Source organism: Orbicella franksi, chromosome 8 (assembly GCF_964199315.1).
Source record: "Orbicella franksi chromosome 8, jaOrbFran1.1, whole genome shotgun sequence".
NCBI lineage: Eukaryota > Metazoa > Cnidaria > Anthozoa > Scleractinia > Merulinidae > Orbicella > Orbicella franksi.
Genome location: NC_138152.1, coordinates 7,505,098 through 7,523,185, shown reverse-complemented (window position 1 = coordinate 7,523,185; position 18,088 = coordinate 7,505,098). Strand labels below are relative to the sequence as shown.

General features: G+C 37.4%; 1 protein-coding gene across 4 annotated transcripts; it reads left to right on the top strand.

The window, feature by feature from the left end:
- The first annotated feature begins 1,316 nt into the window (after window positions 1–1,316).
- On the top strand, window positions 1,317–17,968 carry LOC145495505 (endoplasmic reticulum-Golgi intermediate compartment protein 3-like). Of its 4 annotated transcripts, XM_081475139.1 has the most exons (17): window positions 1,317–1,707; window positions 3,401–3,471; window positions 4,063–4,150; window positions 4,780–4,820; window positions 5,392–5,470; window positions 5,615–5,655; window positions 6,054–6,188; window positions 8,359–8,442; window positions 9,088–9,145; window positions 11,561–11,608; window positions 13,014–13,045; window positions 13,983–14,079; window positions 14,750–14,814; window positions 15,551–15,629; window positions 16,421–16,478; window positions 16,729–16,784; window positions 17,246–17,968. In XM_081475139.1, exons 1-17 carry the CDS (start codon window positions 1,611–1,613, stop codon window positions 17,323–17,325), a joined length of 1,209 nt encoding a protein of 402 aa, XP_081331265.1. In that variant the 5' UTR covers window positions 1,317–1,610; the 3' UTR covers window positions 17,326–17,968. The 4 variants fall into 4 exon arrangements, with proteins under 4 accessions (XP_081331265.1, XP_081331267.1, XP_081331264.1 ...); XM_081475141.1 differs by lacking the exon at window positions 11,561–11,608; XM_081475138.1 differs by having other exon boundaries at window positions 16,729–17,968.
- The last annotated feature ends 120 nt before the right edge of the window (window positions 17,969–18,088 follow it).

The window sequence follows — 18,088 nt, the reverse complement described above, 5'->3', positions numbered from 1 at the left end:
TCACGTCTCCCACAATTTGATGATCTTGTTTAAGACTTTATTTACTATTTACTTTGAATGAATGCTATCCTTCTAGTTCAAAGAACGTTCACTTATCACGGAAATCTAATTGGCAAATCACGCATCACGTGCTTGCATTGTAAAGTAGCAAATCACGCATCACGTTATGATGTCCTGTCCCGCGCCACGCGGATAATTTGGTCTCAATCACGCATCACGTGCACGCTGCTAATTTTGGGGCGATCACGCGTCACGCAAAAACCCTTTGCCACCCTCTTTCAAGAAATTAAATTTTTCATGAAAATCGCCATATTTTCGGGTACCATTCCACCTCAAGGCTCCATTTTTGCCGGTCCTCGAGTCTGGTCCACTAGAGCGGGATCCTTTTCTGAACAGCGACTGGTAATCGCGCCTATTCCGACCACACCCAGTTTGGTCTCCTTTAGGGATGTAATTCAAAATTTCCGACGAGCATTCCCGACCTTTTCATATGGAAGTCTCCCCCAGGGTGGTCGCTTCGGCTTTTAGCCATGACATGTCTCAGCTGTCTTTTCATTTCCTGTCCTTCTCATTGCGTCCGTCGCCAGCTGGTTTCTTCGTTTTTGTTTTACGTTATTTTTAATGGGAAAACGCTAAAAGGCTAAATAACGACGTTTCGATGTCATCTTAACATCATTATCAACTTTAGAAATAAAAATAACGGTTGGCCTGTTTATATACTGTACAGGTGAGGTGTGAATAGTTTCGTGAGTTAAATAATAATATCGGAATAAAAATTAGGCGCAACGGGTGCTAATTACGACACATAGAGAAACGCAAACAGACTGGCACGACTGATGAACTCTTTTCGTGCCAAAGCCATTGTTTGACATTTCTCTCTGTTTTGAAGTTAGCACCTGTAACGCCTTAGTTTTAATCCGATCTTTTATTTTTTACTATATGTATTCATAAATAATGTATTACTAAATTTTCACTTATTTACTTAAAAGAAAAATACGAAAAAATACAAGAGAAAAATGATTAACATGCTAAAAGAGTAAAAAAGAGAGAAAAATAAAGAGGATTCCCCAGCCACGTACAAACTAGGGAAACCTAGAAGACGTCTTGTCTCACACCAGACCCACCCCCACGGTCCCTAAACCTCCGAAAAACAGACCCCATCGTAAACGTATCTCCTGCGATTGCTGAATATGTAAATAAATTGGTAGCCTACCTAACAAGCGTTCCCTTACAAAGAGCTTTTCCGCATTCTGACCGCGCTTATTAAAATTGGAGCAAGAGCAAAAATTCGACGAAACAGGGGGTAGTGGGGCGAGAGAGGGAACGTTTGCCCGTAAACCCCTCGATTTTTGGCAGCAACTAACTTACTTCCAAGGATGGTTCCTTATTGGTTTTTCTTGGCTATGGTCCCTACCGAATTTCAGAAATAATTGATTTTTGCAATTCTGAAGATAGTCAGTAGGGAGGGCTGAGATGATCTTTTGACACGGAAACGAGATAAACGGCGCATGCGCACTAAAGTGACTCATCGCCGGTGAATTTACATTTCGTACGGATGGATAAAGCTACGAAAAACAGCTAGAATTTCCCACACAAATCGACGAAGCATAATGCAAACTAAAGACTTAGTCAGTACGTTGAAGAAATTCGACGCCTACCCCAAGACACTTGAAGATTTTCGAGTGAAAACTTTCGGCGGTGCTGCAGGTAAGTTCACGCTAATTTAGACGTTGTGGCTGTAATGAGATTTGTATAATAGTGACAAATTTATTATACAGCCTGGCTAATGGACAAAAGACAAGATCGGTAATCTGTTTAGAGTATGAAGAAACTTCAAAAATAACCTGTAGTGTAAAAATAAACTTTGTTTCATTTGTGGAGAGGCTATGGGCATTGTTGTTTTATTGTGTAAACGTGGCAAGATTTTCCGGTAAATTTGCAGGATGCATGTGTAATTAAAATCTTGTCACTTAAGAAAATGAAGTTTTTAACTCGGGATCATTTCCTGTGACTTTGTTGTAATTTGAAATGCATTTTCAATGTAGTTTATTGTGGGCATGTTTCGGTTGATGACTCTAATTTTGAATTTAACCTCTAAAATGCCCCTAAATTTGTGACAAGTACGATTGTCCAATCACAGGCATCCATGTGTTTCTTGGACGGTTTTATGTTGTTGTGGTGCGTTAGAGGTTGTCAAAACAGGCGTCTTTTAGTTTTACAACATCATGCTTCTTGCCAGACATAAAATGACAACAAAAGATGAAAACATGCTAGAGAAACAGGCCTCTTAAAGATTTATTTACATGTACAACTTGTGTTGTGTTTTCTTGTTCTGTAGCATCAAGCTACAGTGGGTATGCTTCCATTAACCATAAGGGTTTATGAGAATTTTAAGTTCTTGTTGTCATTTATTGGCCTTCTCTCTTGTGTTATAGTCAACTTGTGCACTTTTGTCGAATTTTAACCTCCTCACATTTTTTGATGATCAAACAAGATTTTCTGCTTGAGTAAAACATATAGTTAATAGAGGGGACTGGTTATGAAGCCCGGCAAACATCAAAGGAGCAAACAAAGATGCCAAGATTTATGTTGGAAGGTCCACGACTGTGCACAATCTTTTGTTTTGCTTTCATACACTATGCATGAATTATGTAACCAAAACATTTCTATTGGCTAGTTCCTCGGTCAGTAGTAAACAACTATTGTGTTTTGTGCACGCTCAAGGCCAAAAAAAGAGAACAGAAACATACAACAAAGACCTTTGTCTAGTTTCATAACCATTCCCCTCTATTAACTATGAGTGAAACAAGAGTTACTTGACAATTTTGGCAAAGACACTGACTTTAAAGTTAAACTGAAGTGAAATTTGCATATAAAGTAATCCGTTTGGTACCCATGGTTTCATGGCACTCAGTCTCAAAGCATAATGAACTATTATTCCACAAGTATGCATTAGATGTATGAGATGATACTGTAAATCGCCAATGTGTAACGCTGAGTTGGCTATAATCATCTCATATCTAACAAGCATGTGTGGAATGATTGTTTTAACAAAACTATCCCACAATATAGAAAACCAAAATAAAATAGAAATATAAACATCCTCCCCCCCCCCCCCAAAAAAAAAAATGCACACGTTTACCATATTTGTAGAGCATAGTATAACTGCTCATACATGTATAACATGATAGCTAAGCCAATGAAAACCCTTGAACTGCATTATCCAATGATCCAGTTTTTAGTAATTAATTTTTGTAATGATTCACTAGCCTGACCCCAAAATAAGCTTGCCCCAGGCTATCGGACATGGCTTTCTTTGCACATTGTGTACATGTAGCATATTATTTGTACAAGAAGAGTTCTGCTTATTTAGTGACTTTCTCTTTTGTTTTCTTTACAGTTACAATTGTTAGCGGACTTTTGATGTTTCTACTATTTGTCTCAGAATTAAGTTTCTACTTATCAACAGAGGTGAGTCAATGGATTGTAGAGTGAATGTTATAATTACTATGAAGTCAACCCTCCCTCTGCCACTAAAATCTCTCACTTTTAATTTTTGAGTCAAACCTTTGGTTCAATGTGCAGGTTAAAATTTTTTATTCCGTGAAGAGAATCCTGTAGCAGCTGTGACCATTTAATTTGAATCATTATCTTGTGTGCGGAAATTTACTTGTAAATTAATGCAGTAACTGTTGGAATTATGTTGTATATGATACAGATGAAATTCAATTCAATTTTTGTGAAATTAATTTTAAAAATGTTTCAAATTAAAACTTGCAACTGTAGCCCTTTTGAAAGACAAACAAAAGTTTGCCAAGAGAGAAAATCCTCCCCCTCAATCTCCTCACTTGACATTAAAGTTTATTTTCCCCATGAAATTAAAAGGTGCAATACTTACCATTAGTATAATTATAATGATGTAAACATAAATTTTATAACAGCCAAGCTAATAATTATGACAGCACCCAACATATCCATACTCGTTGCCTCAGCAACATACAACTGTACAATCATGTATTTCTATCAGTTTAATGATCATCAAAATAATGTTTTTGTTTTCAGGTCACACCTGAACTCTTTGTCGACACAGCCAGAGGAGAAAAGCTTAGAATTAATGTAGATGTTATTTTTCCAAAATTGCCCTGTGTTTGTAAGTATATTGTCTTTGATTACATTATTAAAAAAAATTATAATATATAGAACATGTACATGTAGTTATTAGATACAGGCCAGGTACTGAAAGTCTATTATACCATACATGTTTATTATTTTCAGGAATCTGTGATGTAACTATGTGAAGAACTTTATGAAATTGGTTGACTGGCATTAGTTTTATTTTAGTTACAAATAATTATATCTTTGGTGTTACTTTCAAGTAGACACGTAATTACATGTATAAGAAAGAAAATAGTCGAACCTCTCCTTACATCTGTTACATACAGTGGAATCCCAATTTTGGTTTAAAAAATCTGGATCTGAAATCTGGGGTAAAATTACGGTGTTTGACTGAGGAGGGGAAACGACAGTTGTTGGTTCAAGTTATCGAGAAATTGGAATTCCGCTGTACGGTTCTCTTGTTTTCAGAGAAACCAGAATTCTCATGATCTGGACCTCCATAACATGGACATCCATCTTTGTCTAATGGGTGTCCGCAGGAGATGTTGTCTTGATCTGGCACCAAATCTCCGAACTAATATAAAAAGAAATGTATAGCATTCAGTGAAGAGAATTTGTATTTCAAACTTGCAACTGAAAATGGCAACATCAATGTTCTTTCAGATTTAAGTATAGATGCAATGGATGTCTCTGGAGAGCAACAGGTTTGTACATGTATATCTTACAGTTATTCATAGTAAAGTTAATGTGGATTAATAGTAATAGTGTTATACAAGTTAGTTTTGGTAACTTGGGACGACAGATTCAGCAAAGACAACACAACAACAAAATTAATAGCAACACAACAGCACATGGAAATTAGTCTGGAGAATGTAGCAACTGATTATTATTTATATGGGTTTTGAACATGTAACAGTGGTATTTTGTGAGTTTCATGACATAACGGGTCAGAATGTGACAGCTTTCTTAAATTGTAGACGTATGACCCATTGGAAGGACATCACATTGTGATGGTCTGCTAAATCTGACTACAATGTACATGTATGACTGATTCTGCAAATGAAAGATTGATGGAATATGATATTGATTGCATTGTTTATTTCAAGTGCCATTCTCCAGTGAATGAAACCAAGATTGAAACTCTGACCTAAGCTCTAATTGAAATAATGGCGTCTGGCTTGACTTGGTCATTTTAAATGGCCAATTTCTCAGAGTACGCCAATTACAAGTTGTAAAATGTATACATAATTATGTGATTTCCTTGTTGTTTCTTAGATTGATGTGATGCATAGTATATTTAAAAAGAGAGTGGATCTAGATGGGAATCCAATTGATGAAAATATAGAAAAAGGAGGTTAGTCAACAACAGTTTGCAGTTTGATGTAAGTTACTATGAATCTCAGTTGTTTGTAATAAATAAATACAGTATACAATGTACATACTAACATTATTATACATGGTAAGTGTTTCTGAGTTTTGTTTTCTTTGTTCTAAACAGATCTAGGTGATAAGAGTCATGAAGCTAAAGAATTACTTGAGGTGTGTGTTAAACAAACAAACTTTCATGTGGATTATGAAAAAAAAGGAAATAGTTAAAGCCGTCTGCAGATACTTGTCACAAGTAATTGGAGACAGCTTTAACTAAGTCAGTAAGGGCTCTTATTAAAGTGTTTAAATGCACTTTGAACCCTGTTCATACGGTCACCAATGGGCCATGAAATTTGGCCATGTTTACAGGGTGGCTGTATTAATGGGGTAGGATCAAATTTCATGACTGTTCTAAGCTGAGGAATTTAGCAGGGTTTTCTTACAAGAAAATGTATCCATGGCGTTTCGCCATGACATAAAATGTGGCAGTAGTAACAAGTTAACCGCATTAGCAAGGTGACCATAAGGTGGGGTATCACCGTAACAATCGGGTTTTTTTTCTTCTACAGCTTGATCCCAAAAGATGTGAATCTTGTTACGGTGCTGAGACACCTGAAAAGAGCTGCTGTAACACTTGTGAAGATGTTAGAGAAGCTTATAGAAGGAAAGGTTGGGCTTTATCTGACGTTGATGACATCAAACAGGTACTAATGAGCAGCTTACTCCTAACTTGGAAAATCACTCATGAATCATGGTAGTCTTTTTTCTTTCTTACAATTGGTTAAGAGACCATGACATCACCTGAGAGTTTAAGGTTACTTCCCACCCTCAGAGGCCAAAAAAATCATTTTTTCTTTTATTTGACAAAATTTAAGTTTGTCATTTTATCTTAGTGTTTCCAAACGAAAAATGTTAAAAATCTCAAAAAGCGGCCAAGTTATGTAGGAAAAAACGTATTTTCAAATGAAGTTAATTAACTAGGAAGGTGTCATAATCTAGTCAACTGGCGAGAACCCTGGGGAAATTTTCGCGGCAAATGCTCATCGCTCGTGTTTCATGTCATTTGCATATTTTTATATACGTCACGCACTTGACAAAAATTCCCACATGAAAGCTCTTTAAGCTAACTCCTATGGAAAAATTAAAAGCAGAAAAAAGTCATTGGGTAAAGAAAACGAAAAAAAACTGGCCCAAAGAAGAAAGAAAAAGCTCCATATTGTCAAGGAAAGAAAAAAAACCTTGGCGAAAGCGACAAAGGCTCTTGGTTTGGCCAAACGCCTTCGACAATCTCAGCATCTGCTGAAGATCCAGAGCATTCAAATATCCTTGGAACAGGTGGCTTAAAAATCAAAGTAAATGTCAGTGCAGGCTGCGAACAAGATTCTTCGTTGGAATCTGGCGGAAGCGATGAAGAAAATGAAACCTACCCAAGGGAACTCATTTCAACAAACAGGGTATTCATCGATACCAATAGGCTGTCCGTCGATTCCTTAACATCTTGTTTTTCAGCGGCAAGTGTTTCATTTTCCACCTTTAACATTTTTGGCACAGGTTTTGCCTTTGCCTTTGCCTTTGGCATCTTTGCCCATTATATTACATCGCCATCCTAAATTGAACTCCACTGAGCGAGATAAAAAAACATGTTGCAATGCGATGTTTTTCCCGGGAAATCTTGATCTATTGTCATAGACACTAGGAGGTCCTGTTGTTCCATTGGTTTGTGGTTTTATTAGGCGTGATAATCTCCAGGCGTGGCCCGAGTTGTTTGCAAACCTTTACAAGCTAAAATCTCCCATTTGATTTTTGGAGGAATATATCCACTTTGAGCGAATTTATAGGGTATGCACATTTGACGGATTTTCATGAAATTTCGCCAGAACATTCCAGAGATAATGACAAACCAAAGTGTGTTGGGAAATTTTGATATTTAACACATTTTTCCCATGGCGTCCATTTACGCAACACGTCTCGCATATTTATAGCTACTCCAACTTTAGATATGGATATCTAGACAGTACCAATCAGAATATCGAAAAAGCCTGACACACTTTTGTTGATTGATGCCTTGTGAATAAGACTGTGCAGCCATTTTGCTCATACTGTGGAATCCGATACAGGATAAATTCAATAGAAGAAGCCTTGGTCGTTTCACGCCTTACTGCCTCCTGACACTTCCTAAAAGAAAGTATTTCTGAAATTGTATTTTTTTGTCTTAAAGTACATTTATTAAGCTTTCTCATGGTATATAGTTTGTTTGGGTTTTATTAAAACTGGCGCGTGTAAAATTTTTTTTTCCCTGAAGGGCACCTGCCAAGGTGGGAAGTAACCTTAAGCCAGGATTTGAGAAGTGGGTGTGTCAAAATTTTCCACAGTGCATTGCATTGTGCAGTACAGCTGTACATACATGCACATGTACAACTCTGTAATTCTTTTAAGAGCCTACATGTACATGTACCCTCAAGGTTCATGTGTTATGGGTTAATCTGGCATCTGGGGAAGTGCTACCCACCCTAAAACAATAATTGCAGACTTAGAGCAATTGAGGTGCAATTCTGTAGTTTTCAGATCTATGAGAACAAATTTATGTTTATTAGTGATGACTTCCAAATTTATTATTAACACTATGCCCACCAGAAATTCAGCAATCCAGATGTCAACAAAATAATAATTTATTTTCTATTCATAGTTTAAATCTTGTGGACTCCCATTTGGCTTTGCCTGTATCACCTGCAAATACATATGGACTTGAATGATTACATACTTGCTGCTGCTGCTGTTCACATGCAACTGTAAACCTGGCATATCAAATGTTGCCGTATCTAATTTTCATGCATGTACAGGTAGTAAATAAACATGATATTATTGTTTTGTCAGTGTTTGAGAGAGGGCTGGAAGGACAAACTTCAAGAACAGAAAAATGAAGGTTGTGCTGTAACAGGGCACTTGGAAGTTAATAAGGTTTGTCATGAAATACAGTGTATGCCAGAAATTCAAAATAAAATGTTTCAGCTACTGCTAACACACTTCACTGCTACCTCCACAACTACATGTACATGTATCACCATCATACATGTATATCAGGGACATTACGCATGTACGATGGCGACAGCGAGGATGGCGTATTAAAAAGTGTATTATATTTTCCTTTGGAATTTTGCATTTACTTAGTTTTAATTATTCAGTGTGTTTGTCCATATTAATTAACTTGCCCCTGCTGAATATGCTACAAATTACAAAAAATTAGTCGTGGTGAGTCCCATTGTCAAAAAATTGGAAAATTGGTCATTTTACGTTGTTGTTTTGCCGGGGATGGCAAAGAAATGTACCAAGAATGATAACACATGTACACAGCTATTGTTCTGCTCATTAAACCTTCTGTTTGGTGATGTTCTTGGTTCTGTTGCCATCGTGTTTTGCATAAGGTCCCTATTGTTTGTACCTCATCTGTGCTCTAAAATACACCTTTCTTGTCTTGAGAAGATCAGTTGTCTTGATTAATATTGCTTTAATTTACTGAACCTGCAATTTAACTATTGGTTAACTTTTAATTACATTTAACACAGGTTGCAGCACAAAACTCAGTCAGGTGTTTTCTTGTTGTAGGTTGCCGGAAACTTTCACTTTGCTCCAGGAAAAAGTTTTCAACAACATCATGTCCATGGTAAGGTTAAAATTCATGTACAGGAAGTAGCGAATTGATCATTATGTAGACCATATAATTTTTGGTGTGATCTTGAAATGGGATGTTCTGATCAGTTTCAACAGAGCACAGTTCAAAAGATTAAAATTAGATACAATACTTAGTTTACTTCAAGTTACAAAATTTAAATGAAAGTTATTTGGTTATAGATTTGGATTGCGCTAAAGTGGCAGTATACATGTGTGTGAATTTAAAGGTTGTATTTCACAACATCTAATTAGTCAAGATTGCATTTTTTAAACTTTTCTGTAACATGCAGTACTTGAGTGCTAATTTTACGGAAATTGAATACATCTATGAGGTGAAACCCAATTGCAGTTTCTGGGGTGAAAGTGAACTATTAACAGGGATCAAAGCATGCTCTCTTTCACTAATTATCAGCTCCTGTTGTATGCCGACTCATTGTTTTGCTCTTCACACATGACCAAAATACGAGCCTGCTCACTCACAAGTGTTTCAATGCATCATATAATCCATTATCAATAACTATACTGTCTCGTTAATAATCATTAATAATTAATACTGGCTTAAAACACTGATAGCTTTTAAATAGATCTTCATGGACTTGATAAAATAATATAAAATAACAGATCAAAGTTTTAAATATTTTAGACAAGTAAGTAAAATGAGTAAATAAATTTTTATATTAAAATTTATATTAAATAATTTGTAAATAAACAAATAAGTAAATTATATTGTGTAGTTCCAGAAAATATCCATACCCTCCCCACAGAAGGAATTTTTTCTAACACCTCCCCACCCCTCTGGAAATTCCAGTTAAGCTTCATACATTTCCTTAAATTTTGTTATCTCATAGAGCCCCCCACCCCCCCAGGAAATTCTAATCCCTTCTATGGAGGGAGTATGGATATTTTCTGGAACCCCACATTTAAATATATATAAATGAAGGTACTTGTGTACATAAATCAGTAAATATTGAATGTTTTATGAATGAATAACAAAATAACTGCATGTCAAAAACGTTTTGTCTGACTATTGTAAGCAAGAAATGTTTGACACTATCCCACACATTTTTATTTCATATGATGCTGTATGACCCCTCACAGCATCTATTGATTACATGTGGTGATCAGCTCAGTCTGAGCAGAACTCAATAAAACTTTAAATAACGTAGTTGACTTGACAGTGTTCACTTTATAAGAAACCTACATTACTGTACATACATGTACCCACTCATCAAAATATTAGGCAAATTGTTTTGACCGTTTTGTGCAAGATTTACCTGTAGAATTGAAATTGTCCCATTCCCATTTGTTTTCTCAGTTGCACTACATGTATTAATACATGTAACAGCAGTAATAATTACGCTTGAAGCAGCAGTAATTTATGTGCTAATTAATTTAAATTAATATTTAAACACTGGCTTTAAACTTTAAAATTGCATGCCAACTGTAAGCTTGGAAATCTTGAGTATTTTATCACTTCTTATATGCTGATACCTGTCATGATGGATTTACTTGCATCACTATGTCATGCATAATTGTTTTTAAAAACCTTTTTTTGCATTGTTGTGTTTTTGACTTTTTTCCATGTCAGTGTGTCGTTGTACAGTGGTTTTCTAATGACTGCAGCCATAAATTAAACTTAAATCAATTTACACTGTATAGAATCACCACAACAACTAATCAATGTCACTAACTTATAGTTAGGACTTGAATATCTAAAATGTAAGCACTAAAACACCACATTGAATAAGACAACTTCAATACTTCTTTACAGTCAAAACCGGTGAAGTGCACCTCTCCACCCGATAGTGGAGTAAAGAATTTACAAGCAGAAATTTGATTATTCCATTTTGCTTTCCAAACTTTGACTCTTCAAGTGAGACTTGACAGAAAATCTACATTTTGATTTCAGTATTAATGTCTGGCTGAACCCTTTAGGCTGTTGATGGTGTACATCAAAAGCTATGTGCTACATGTATGTGCGCAAGTGTGCTGGTCGGCATGCATGCAGAAAATTCTCAAATTTCTTTTCACCACTGGCCATTTCAAGTACACTAACATGTCTTGCCTCTGTCTTTATGTTGAGAGTAAAACGTGGTGTGTTGTAGTCACTGATATTGGTAGCCAAAGTTGTTCAAATTGAAGGCAAGTTTATGCATGTGTGATCACGTAGAGTCAAAAATCACATGTAGACCAATCACTGCTAAGTCTTGTATTTAGTCTTCAAATAATGAACTCTTCATTTAAAGGTGGAAGTTTAAACAATTTAATCATTGTAGTCGCTTTGTTGATTTAGCCCATCATTTAATTGGCAGGAAAACCCTTTAATTTAACTGGTTTTGACTGTGAAAACTTAAACTTCTTTGCAATAAATTAATCACCTCTCTAACTGCCATTTTGCACTTTTCAGTCGCCATTCTCAAGTTAAGCTCAGGGGGAAATGTTATAAGAGTCAATAGTAAGTAAAGGAGTTAATGTCTTGTTAGCCTGAGGTGAAGGGCAAATTATCTTTTTGTGCCGTATAGCCGTTGAAAACACATGCCTGTTTGCATTGACCTTTGAACGAAGAAATATGAGAATTTGAGCAAGTTGGCTACATGTATAATCCCTTTTTCACCTTTGAACTTGCTTAATTCTCTTTGCTCTTCCACGATTGATGCAAACAGACTAATTAACTCATCCCTCTTTGGCACTCAGCACTGTAGTATAGAAGAGACTCTTTTCACAGAGCTGCAGAGTGTGTCAGAAAAGACCAGATTCTTAGTGATTGCTGGTCATTACGAAAGGCCTTCACAGCAGGTTACCTACACCTGTATAGTAAATTAAATTAAAATCACATCACTGTAAGGTGCTTTTGTAAACTTAAAAAGCTTGTTGTGATGAGTAGCTAAACATGTGATTAAACCATAAACTTGAAAAGAAATTTTAAAAAAAACCTTTTTTTAATGCATCACCATGTAATGAAAGCCCAAGTTAAACTAAAATCTGACATCTGTCTTATTGTTCTGTTATAAACCTGAAACATGTTACCAAGACTTTATTGTAAATTTTGTAATATTATTTAATTTCTACGTACATGTAAGCAACCGTTTTCTGCTCAGACTGGGTAACCTTGTCGTTAAGGCGCATTAACTTGTGTTCTAAAATCTCAGTTTAAAACAAAAGTTAAGGTAATCAATCGTCTGTATGCATATCCTCGGCTGAACAGTCCTCACTGTTCTTGGTTTGTTTTGTGTTCCCAAAGAAAAGAAATGTATGAGCAACATGCATTTAAGTGATAAACCAGAACTGACCTTGTACAGCTTGTGTGCAGTACTGAAGGTTGAAAGCCATTAAACTACTGTTCAACAATTTTTTTTTTTTTTGTATAATTTCAGAAAACCAAGCGACTCACATTAGAGCCTTTCTTCATGCACTGTCTTTCAAATGAATAGTGTTTAGTGTTGCGTTTCCCTAGCTCTACAATTATTGGTTCAAAATTTCTAACCAATCATTTGATCTCTTTTGACCAATCAAACTCAATCTTTACGTGGCTTTCACTTGTTTTCCCACACTTGGCACCAGTGGCACAGTTATGCTGTCAAGTCTGATTGGCTCATTTTCTTTTTTCCTTGTGTGTGTGAACACTATGACCTTATTTTTTATGGCAGTCTTTTAAAAAACTGTTCTATTGGTAACTGGAAAACAAGTGGAATTGTTTTAACTATTCCAAGAAACAAGCCATAGTGGCTGTTTTCTGTCAGCTAACAGTTTGAGACAAAGTATTGAAGATTGAAGGGTCAAATGTGAATCTTTTTACAAGTATGAACAATTTTTGTTTGGTTATTTTCATTAATTGTTCACTATTTTTTTACCGTTAACAGTGCATGATCTTCAGCCGTTTGGATCTACTCAGGTAAGCTGTGTCCTATTTTATGTCGTTGTGGCATGATGTGCAGAAAAATCATTGATTGGTCTTGTAGTGGAGGGCAAAATCAATAATCACTGCGTTGAATCAAGAATAAAACACATAAAAGTATGCTGTGTTGCTTAGCGACATCTCAAACCAATCGTCGCCTCGTTCAATAATTATTTGTGACAGGATCTTGCCTTTTCTTTAAAAAAAAAATCAAATTTATATTTACGGTGTCTTTCAATAACGCGCGAACTTCCTCAATCAATGGTTTCGTGTTCTGCTGCCGTCAATCAACGTAGCGGACGTCTCGGGAAGCAGAAGTCCAGAAGGTCACGTCTGTGGCTTGTGATTGGTAGATTTCGATCCATTTTGTTTGTTTCTCTCTCTCATAGTTCATTGCCTGTCATTGTAATCATGATTGATGTCAGCCAAAAACGTAATCCTTAGGTTTTGAACGTCAGATCGAGCGGTCCGGGTTCGAGCCCTGTCCGGGGATATTGTGTTGTGTCCTTGGGCAAGACACTTTACCCTCACAGTGCCTCTCTCCACCCAGGTGTATAAATGGGTACCGGCGAATTTAATGCTGGGGGGTAACCCTGCGATGGACTAGCATCCCATCCAGGGGGGAGTAGAACAGGCTTTTAGCCAGGATTTGAGAAGTGGTTGTCCAAAATGTGCTAAAAAGTCTGCGCAAATCAACAATTTATAAGGCAACAAATGAAAGATTAAACAATTTTCTTTAAAAAGTGGCGTTCCACAGGACGCCTGGACACCCATCTGGCTAAAAGCCTCAATAGAAAGACTCCTAGTCGCTTCATGCTACAGAAACAGGGATTAAGCTCCGACCTGATGGGCCACTGGCTCATACAGTATGTAGACTTTAATGTAACTTACCTAATCTTCCGTTTGTCATAACCGTACTATGTTTTACTTGCAGTTTAATCTGACGCATCATATTCGCCATCTTTCATTTGGTCATGAATATCCTGGCTTAAAGCATCCTCTGGACAACACTTATGTTGCAGCGGAAGATGGTAAAATGTTTTTGTTTGTATTCTGGATGTGCTTGTACACTCTTCGTACTTGTTTCATTCATTTTCTAAAACTCTTCCGTGGAGAATGAGGTTTTGCACCACTTATGGCCTGGTCTTAAATTCTCATGACCCCCTTTCAAGATGGAATGTCTGATGTGAACTTGTTTTTGAACAAGAAAATTCAGTCACTATTGTTAGTAAAGGGGATGTAGGAGTAGAAATTGTCCCTGACTGGTGATTCCCTTTGTAATTCCTGGCCTTGTTCTCCCAAGGGGGCTATGGAGAGAGAGAATGTTGGTCTCTTTTGCAGCCATCGTTTGGGGTTGTCACGCAACACGGCCCGCAGCACCCTAAAGCAATGGCTACAGACCAGACTTGTTGGTGAAGTAGCGTTGCGGGACGAACCCAAAAAAAGGCTGCGAAGGAAGACTAAGACAATGCGAGCTTGAATTATAATCAGAAGTCGGCTGAGTGCATTTTTTGCGCAGCGGTTTTGAAATTCGCTTCGTGGTTTTAAATAAAATGCTCCATGTAATTTTCCTTTGCAGAAAATTGTTTGCTTAATTCTATCGAAAAAAGAGTGGGCTAAATTGTTGTCATCCATTTGAACTTGTAACGTTTATTCTGAATAAGATCTGTGTTGTAACTGTGTCGTTATTGTTATTTCTAGCCGGGAGTATGTACCAATACTTTGTAAAGATTGTTCCAACAATGTACAGAAAGTTAAATGGCGAGGTGAGTCCAAAAAAAACACGCCGCTTAACAGAAGTTGAAGAGCGCTGTAGCTCTTGTTACCGTCCGTGTCGGAGATTTGAGCTGTATTTTTTGCAAGATGTTGCTTCAACTTGCAACGTGGATGGTAACGCGCACAGCAATGCTTTTAAACTTGTATAGTACATATGCATGTAGCAGTGCAAGAAAATGTTTGCCGTATGTCAATGAGTAGTTCATTAGTTCCGCACGTGCGTTGTATACCTTGGTACGGTATATTTCTTTTCTGTCCACTGAAGCACAACATGAAATCACCAAACGATCACCTTTGCTGAAAATTTCCAGTAAACCTTGGCTTTTTGTTGGCTGATCAGAAAACGCTGATTCAGGCGACGATAAGCATACTATTCGCGGCAGTCCCTTTTACGCTCGCTGAATAAGAGATGGAGAAATGCGGCCGCGCTGGAGCGAGTTGGAAGTGTAGAATGATTGGGAAAGGGAGGGACGGGAAACGAGAAGCGCAGTAGTGTGTAGAAGCAAGCGAAAAAGAGAGACAGTATGTTACGACTGCCAACAGCCAAAAGATTCTTACGCGAACTGGACTGAAATGAGATGCAGAGCTCGCTAAAAATGCTAAAGTAAGGGACTGGTGCGAATATAACTGTGTTTTGTTTTTATCCCCGGCCGCTTCATAAACATCTCAGTCTTACCAGTGTGTTCAAACTTGTCCTCATACTTGCTTGAATTTGTTTGTCTGCAGGTGGTAAAAACGAATCAATTCTCGGTCACAAAGCACAAGAGGGTCATCAGACAAGTGTCTGGTGAACACGGTCTGCCAGGTATCGCTTCGCTTATTCTATCGTCAGTAAACTCTCTCTTTATCCAACGATCAACCCGGCCACCAAAATCCAAATTTGCTCTGAGTTAAGAGTTGAGATTATTAGTTTAGTGAAGCTTTGTAGAACTCAATTAGAATGATTTTCACCAGTCAGTGATACAAGCTTCCTTGTAAAAACAACCGGCTTTCTAACAATAGACCTTGAATATCTGAATGTAAGCTCCCGCATGACTTGTAAAGCTGGTAACCAGGCGTTTCGCACAATGTCAGTTTGCCCGGTCTAAAAGTCCGTTCGTCCGGACTTTAACTAAGTTCGAAGAAAGATATGCTTAAAATTTATCATTCTCTAACCGAGCGAAAAAGACAACATTGTGGGCAAATGGAAACAAAATTGTTTATTTCTCGTTCTTTACTCCATTGACCACGGAGAGTGTGCACTGGCATCGGGCGAAACGACCGCAATTCCTAAAGCTCAGCCGAAGACTGTCACGCGAGTGGAACGCCTGTCAGAAAAGCTCGCAATTTTTTCCCGAGTATATTGCGTTGCTAACCCTCAAACTAACAGGGTCGCCATAGGTCAGGAAATGGTCAAAGTGAAAAAATTCTTCAAGGTCAGGGAAAAAAAGACATTTTGAAGAAAAGTCACGGCAAATTTTATTTTTACCAGGGAAAAGTCAGGAAATAGTCAGAATTTGGATAGTGATGTCTGTGGCAGCCGTGTCGAAGTGTTTTCAATTTACCGTCGAAGTAGCGTGACGGTTTCATTCTGTTGCTATTGATTTTTCTTTGTAGGTGTCTTTGTATTGTATGAATTCTCTCCGATGGTCGTGCAGTATACAGAGAGTAGAAGGTGAGAAGCGTGCTACATTCGCTGCTTTTGTGTGTTTGTTTGTTTGTTTGTTTTAATTTTTGATCTTGTGCAGAAGAGAAAGAAAACAAAAACAAGACATATCTGTCTGCTGTGATCGGTAAAACTTATCTCACGTGACGAGTTTCAGTTTTAACCAACAACAAGATCTCAGCGAAACAAATTTGAGCTAGTTACTGGCGAGAGTAAGTGGTATCAAGTCTGTTGATCTCTGTTCTCTGTTGAATTTCAGATCCTTCATGCATTTTCTCACTGGTGTTTGTGCAATTGTCGGCGGTATTTTTACAGGTAGGAAGTCATTTGAGCCGATTCTGGGTCGTGTCCTGGTGTACCGGTACACAGAGGGAATAACCATTGTACTCCTTTCTTTACAAACCTTTGTTTAGCTGTTGAACATTGTTGGGTCTTTTGTTATCGGTTCTTGTGAACCGGTACACGAGGACAGAACCCGATTCTGTCTACATGTTGTTCACAACAAAATTAAAGTAACTCCCGATGAGCGCAGCTTTTTTACGCAGCTTTGTATCCTTAGCTATCGCGAAGGCTACACCGTGTATTTTCCATCGTTGTAAGAACCCAGTTTTTTATGAATTTTTAGCTACATCCCGCCATGTGACGGAAATATAATATATCGCGTCTCTGTTTCAAAATTTCATCCCGAGATAACGGCTCAGTTTATATAAGTTTATGTAAGTCTTTACTGTTTCCTCTTTAATGCTAAATGCACATTTCATTTTTGGTCTTTACAGTGGCTGGCCTCGTAGACTCCATGATTTATCACTCCGCTCGAGCACTTCAGAAGAAAATAGATTTGGGGAAAGCGAGCTAACAGGGAGAGACGAACTTGCGTGACTGGCTGATGCATATCGCGTGACTTCGAGGTGTTCGGTTGCGTTACGCGACACTGGAATGTTTAAATGCCTTCTGGTACACCTTTAAAACTCAAGGCTGCGGGTTTTAGAAAGATAACTTAAAATACAATTATCAACCTAGGAACAGTTTTACAAGCATACACAATTCGCAATTCTTTCGCTGGTCCTTAAACTGGTCATGTTTATTCATGACAAGACAGTTATGAGAATCAACAAAATCGATGAACAACGAATCATATTGTAAGAGCGTTCAATTTTTCTTCAACACGGCACTTCTGTTTTTTTTTTTTGTTTTTTGTTTTTCTTTTTTTGCTAATGTAGCCGGCCTACGTGTGTGTTCTACTGTTTTATTGTGGGAAAATTATTTTAGTATATCTATGGTCCACTCCAAGAGCACTGGTAACTACTTGAACACAGGACATAAAACTCGATTTTCGGCACGCATCGTCCCCAAGAACTTTTTGAAACGGAAAGCGTTCGTCGATATCAATAGAGCAGTGACATTTTTCGCCGCTTGGAGCTGGCACGAGACTTTCAGGAACATGTATTTGATTAAATGTTTTCCCTTTGTATTTGTTAATAAAGGGTTCCTAAAACGGTGATGAGATTTCATCTCTGCTCGATTAAACCACACCATTTAGAACATGACTCAAATGCTCTCATTTATCCCCTTCCCTGTCAAGTTAATGGGGTACGTTCCTTTGGGATAATGTGGATCAA

Bases quoted from the DNA above. Each gene is read 5' to 3' on its own strand.
- LOC145495505 (XM_081475138.1), top strand. From the start codon at position 1,611: ATGCAAACTAAAGACTTAGTCAGTACGTTGAAGAAATTCGACGCCTAC. The intron at 15,630-16,420 runs GTATCGCTTCGC...TTTTCTTTGTAG, and splicing joins TGGTGAACACGGTCTGCCAG to GTGTCTTTGTATTGTATGAA. The intron at 16,479-16,728 runs GTGAGAAGCGTG...GTTGAATTTCAG, and splicing joins CAGTATACAGAGAGTAGAAG to ATCCTTCATGCATTTTCTCA.